We start from the raw sequence: 6360 nt of genomic DNA, 5'->3' as shown, positions 1-6360 counted from the left end.
TTTTTTTTTAATATAAGCACAAACATTACGCTAAACTTTTTTTTTTTCGAGAAATAAAAGAGAAAAAGGAAAAACTTAACATTTAGAAAAATAAAATTTTCAGTTATATAATTAATCTATTAGTTAATTGTATTAAATAATATTTTAAAAATGAATAGTTTGACTACTATCTTACTCAAGATAATGAACGATGAAAGAAATAACTGAAACTTTCATATTTCATATAAAACTGAAGATGCACTTTAACGTCATAGATTGTTCCGTTTCGTTTTGAATTGCACTTATTATTCGTTTTTCTAAAACTTAATACTTATCATTGTTGCCGATGGATCGCCACGATGGCCGATATTGCAAGGCCCGTATCCTACTTCCTGCTACCTCGATTACATCGTCAGTCCACCTAGGGGGCCCACTCAGGCCGCGTCTACCGCCTCTTAGTAGCAATTCGAGAATCTTTCGGCCCGAACGGTCCCCGGGTCTTAATATTAAACTAAAAATATGCAAAATTAAATATCTACTTTTCTAACAAATACTTTTCCAAAACTGATTTAAATTTAAATTTAGATTTTCACAAAGCTGATAAAATTATTTTTGTAATTACTTTTTACCAGAAACTTTGATTTCGCGTATAACTTTTTTTATAGATAGAAAGAAATATTGAGAAACATTATCATATATCATAGCCGTACAAGAATTTGGAAATGAAATAATAATATTGATAGCGTTTGAAAGTCCTGAATGCATATTTATTATTGTAGTATATAATAAAACCTATGCTACGGATTCGCCGACAAAAATTGATCCGTATTGCGCAAGAGTCGGATTAAAGCTTTACCAGAATTAATCTTACAGCAGAAAGCTCGTTTGAAAGGTCAAAGAAATTTAAGACGATGTTCCTCCTTCTGATATTATTTTATGCATATTTTTTATCATTAAATTAATAACAAACCTTATTTTTTACAAAAAAAAACACAACTTATCACTCTGTCACTAGACATGGTATAGGCCTTCTCCAGCTAAGTCCAAACTTTTGCTCTCATCACTTTTTCGGTACTTACAATTGTTATCACTTTATCGCTTCATCTATTTATTGGACGGACTTTTCTTCGTATACTGACCGGTCTTTTCACTTCTAGTGTTCATCTTTTGTCCTTCTACTCGTATCTTACGCCCTGTCCAACGCCACTTATATGTCAACTTTGCCTTTTTCGTTTTATAACGTTCACTTTTTAATTTTTAATTTTTATCGTAGTAACATTTTATTTGTACACAGCTTGTTTGCAAATTAGTAGTTTTCTTTCTATTTTGTTTCATTCCTTGTTTAGCAGCCATATGGAAGAATTAGTAATTTATGGGAGCGAAATGTTGTTTTTTCAGGTGGATAGGGAAAAATTTATTTGAAGTTCCTTTCCAATAACTTTTTTTTTGATAAAGATGCAATAATTTGTTTTTATGACTCGTGTTATAAAATTCACGGTAGATCGAAAGAATATTGGCAACTTAGAAAAAAACAAAGATTTTTTTTAATATGAGCATTACGCTAAACTTTTTTTTTTCGAGAAATAAAAAGGAAAAAGGAAAAACTTAACATTTAAAAAAATAAAACTTTCAATTACAGATTTAATCTATTAGTTAATTGTAGTAAATAATATTTTGAAAATAAATAGTTTGACTACTATCTTACTCCGGCATCATCATTTCAGCTATTAAACATAATATGTCTAATAGATTTCCAATAAGACCAATTGAAAGCGACTTCATCAAGACGCTATTCTTACCTTGTGTCCACCTTGTGGTGGGGTATCCTACACTATACTTGTCGGTCCTTGATTTTCACTCTAGGACTTTAAGGTCTCATTGGCCATCTGTTCTGCGCGCAATATGGCCTGCCCTCTGACACTTCCAGTTTTCAGTCCACGGGGCCATGTTTGCCACTTTCGTTCATTTACGGATCCTTTCTGTTCTCTTTCAATTTCAAAGAGATATTTATACATACTTTTTACATTTATAAACATAGAAAATAATTGTAATAATTCAGTTTTTGTTTAGAAAAATTTATGATTTGATTAGCTATTTATGTAGTAATACTGTACGGTTAACGATACTAATTAACTGAAACTTTTATATTACATATAAAACTGAAGATGCACTTTAACGTTATAGATTGTTCCGTTTCGTTTTGAATTGCACTTATTATTCGTTTTTCTAAAACTTAATACTCATCATTGTAGCCGATGGATCGCCACGATGACCAGTATTGCAACGCCCGTATCCCACTTCCTGCTACCTCGATTATATCGTCAGTCCATCTAGTGAGCCCACTCACGCCGCGTCTACCGACTCATAAGAGGAATTTGAGAGTCTTTCGGCCCGAACAGTCCACGGTTCTTAAAATTAAACTAAAAATATGTAAAATTAAATATCTTTAATAAAACAGAATACTTTTCTAAAACTGATTTAAATTTAAATTTAGATTTTCACAAAAGCTGACAAAATTATTTTTGTAATTACTTTTTACCAGAAACTTTTATTTCGCGTATAATTTTTTTTAAAAATAGAAAAAAATATTGAAAGGCATATCATAGCCGTACAAGATTTTAAAAATAAAATAATAATATTGATAGCGTTTGAAAGTCCTGAATGCATATTTATTATTGTAGTATATAATAAAACATACTACGAATTCGCCGACAAAAATTGATCCGTATTGCGCAAGAGTCGGATTAAAGCTTTACCTGAATTAATCTTAAAGCAGAAAGCTCGTTTGAAAGGTCAAAGAAATTTAAGACGATGTTCCTACTTCTGATATTATTTTATGCATATTTTTTATCATATGGTGATATATTATATCAATTTTTTCTCTGAACTATTTAAACTGGAATTGAAATTCGAATACAAAATTTAACGGTATATTAAATATATCAGGAATATTCGTAGTTAAACTTTAAAAATTTTTGATTATTCAATAATATTCATTTTTTAAAATTAATAGTCTTTATTCTACTCGGTAAGACATTTATAAATAGTTTCATAAAAATAAACGAAATAGTGCAATGGGCGGTTTTATCACACAAGGCAATCTCTTATAGATAACCATAGGTAGGCTAGGTAGAAGTATAAATAATGGGTAATTTACGTGTACAAAACATACATATATACAAATATACTTACATATGTATATAACATATATACTTATAATAAATAAGTTATAATACATATTATAAATATAATACGATAATAAATAAATTAAAAAAGTTTCATTTATATTTTGTGTATAAAAACAGACCATTACATTTTCAACATCATTTCCGCCGTAGAAACCTACTTCCGGTGGTAGGTAAATCGATTAAAAGCGGATTACATGCAGCGTTTCCCATCTACCTTAACAAAATCATCCGTCCACCTTGTGGGCGGAAATCATACAATGTGCTTGCAGGTGTGTAGACTCAACTCCCGAACCTTTAGCGCTTTCAATTCTTCACGCTATACAGCCACTGCAATTTTCATCGTAATAGAAACCTATTGTCGCAATAGAAACTTTTCTATACATCTTATCAACTATTGCTGTAAGTTGAGTTTTAAGCTTTTACTTATAAAAGCTTATATAAAACTTTCATATTTACAGTTCAATGTATCAACGGTTAAGTTACAAATAAACGACATGTCGTTTAGATAAGTCGATACGAATCAAATTCTTTCCGACATATAAATGAAGAGCGATATTTTCTTATGCAAATTACTGTAACTACAATTTTTTTTTTTTTACTATTGGATTTTTATGTCGTAGACTTTAGTCGAGCAGTGAACGCGTTCTTAATTCATCGATTTAAATTCTCGATTATTACGATTGTGTACGACTTCCTACCGTCACTAAAATATATAAAATTTTTGAAAATTTAGTTTCACTCTAGCAATAATTTTTATTATATAAGTACTATTAAAGCTGTCGTTAATAATACGTCAAGGTGATGATGAATATTTTGTCCTCGACATTGTATTTGTGTGCATATAACGTGTAAAAATCCGCAACAATTATCATAGCTTCTAATTCAAATACTTGCCGTTGGTCAGTTGTGTAAATGTAGCGAACTTACTATTGTAGACGTATAAGAATATACATGTATAAATAAATTTAATTCAGGTATGGCTGCTTTGTGACGGTGTCTTACATGTAACTTTCAAATAAAAGTATAAGTAGTTTGGATGTCATTACAAGCAATTTTAAATTTATCGTTACTTGATTTCAATTCAATTGTATGACACTAAATTAACAAGTACACAGTCGCTCAATGAGCCATCGTCGGAGTTATGCTCGAGTTTTCTCTTTTAGATCTTTTCAATAACATTCAGAGCCATGCGGAATGGTCTCGGCTTTAAGCGCGCAGAACAGATAGCCGCTGGTGCATCACGGCTCTTTTCAGTCGAGACCGCTTACTGGGCAGCGCACAACGTTCGCTCATAAATTGGACAAATGATCATCTTAAGGTCGTCGAAAACGCTGTATGCTTACTGTTTCACACTTGTCCTATTGGATATCCACAAAGGAGGCTTAAACCTAACTGTAGACGTCCTTTGTTTCGAATGATGAATATGATGATGAAACTAACAACAAAGTTGATGGGTAGAGGAAAGGAAAGTGGTTATACAAAGCCAAATTAACGCTTTTAAAATTTTATTACATGCCACATATATGTTTCACCAATTTAAAAGATCGATATTCGAATAAAATTCATTTATGCGAAAGAAGAGGTACGAGCTTGGTGGGCGTGCCCAGCTTTCAGTTGGTGGCTATTTATATTGACTTAGTCGGGCTGCACTGATCGCTGCTCTTTTATTGGAATAACGGAATTTCTATGTAAAATAAATGCCATATTATGTAACTGAAAGGCAGGTTCGTTCATTTCAAAGAATATTGAGTTTCCATTGAATTTTGAGGTTGCATATTAAAAATCTCTTTCACGTTGTACACTAATGAGGTTCGTTCTATGAACGGCTGCGATCATTGGATAATTTCTGAAATTACTGAAATAAATTTGTGGGAAACCTAACAAATGACTTTTAAATTTAATGAGTAAGGAGAATGAAATAAAAACGTCAGTGCGGCAACGACGTAATAAGCATCGAGCGAATTATTTGCGTTCTGCGAATATTAATATTATTGATTGGAGCACTCTACAATCTCCACATTGGTGACTCCGGTTCAGGACATAAGATCACAACCTTCAGAAACTATTTCGGCAGTCCAAAAATCGCATTAAGTAACCTAAAATACGTATAAAAACAAAAATGTGGACATCAAGCGACGCATTTAAAGAAGCACGCGAAAACAATGGAAGTGCGCAGTTGTCAGTTGTTTCCGATACATGCCATGTCGGAATGAAGATTCCACCTTTTTATGCACACAACCCTCGGCTGTGGTTTGCGCAAACAGAAGGACATTTTCTTTCATCCGGAATAACAGTTGATAATAAAAAAAATCATTATGTGCTCTCGAATTTAGAACTACAATATGCAAAGGAAGTTCGGAATATAATTATTTCACCTCCCGCAGAAAATAAGTTAGAGACATTAAAGAAAGAACTTGTAAAGCGATTGTGTGACTTACGCGCAAAAACAGTACAACAGTTATTGATGGAAGAAAAATTTGAAGGAAGGAAACCTCAATTTTTAAGACACCTGAAGCAGCTCGCGGGACCTGACGTCCCTGAAAACTTCTTAAAAACTATTTGGACTAGCCGTCTTCCAACAAATATACAGACGCTCATCATATCTCAGGCACAATGAACATTGGATTCGCTAGCTGAACTCAAGGACAGAGTAAATGAGCTTGTACCAAGCATCTCTCAAGTAGCGAACACATCCAAAAGTGACAAAATGGCTGAAATGAAAGAAAAAAATCGCAGAACACACAAGACAAGTGCACGCCCTGACTAGTGGACTTCAAACAAAAGACAGATCGATACAAAGTTCATTTAAATACTACTGCGGGCGTAGTCGTAGCCACACCAGATCAGAATCCAGCTACGGCAAATACCTGCTGGTATCACTTTAAGTTTGGGGCGAAATCCCATAAATGCGTAAAACCATGTGATTTTGAGCAAGTTCGGGAAATGCTCCGGTAGCCTGTTTGTCACTGATCATCGAACGAAAACACAGTTTCTGGTCAATACTGGAAGCGACCTCTGCGTCTTCCCCAAGTCAGCACTACACGAACGCCGAGCCAAGACCAACTACAAACGGTTACAAACGGCTTAATCATCGACACTTACGGTTTCGCACACCTGCAACTTGATTTTGGATTACGTCGCGACTTCCGGTTCATAGTGGCAAATGTCACTAAGCCTATAATCGGCGTAGACT

At 33.3% G+C, this 6360-nt stretch overlaps 1 protein-coding gene across 1 annotated transcript; it reads left to right on the top strand.

The window, feature by feature from the left end:
* Nucleotides 1–5286: 5286 nt before the first annotated feature.
* On the top strand, nt 5287–5784 carry LOC137928869 (uncharacterized). The gene has a single exon (XM_068771906.1). It carries the CDS (start codon nt 5287–5289, stop codon nt 5782–5784), a length of 498 nt encoding a protein of 165 aa, XP_068628007.1.
* The last annotated feature ends 576 nt before the right edge of the window (nt 5785–6360 follow it).

This window comes from Battus philenor, unplaced genomic scaffold (genome assembly GCF_028537555.1).
Source record: "Battus philenor isolate CCGP_79_NKW_IND1 unplaced genomic scaffold, ilBatPhil1.0.hap1 SCAF_1, whole genome shotgun sequence".
Classification (NCBI taxonomy): Eukaryota; Metazoa; Arthropoda; class Insecta; order Lepidoptera; family Papilionidae; genus Battus; species Battus philenor.
Note: the sequence above shows the minus strand (reverse complement) of the source record. Positions and strands in the feature narration are given on the sequence as shown.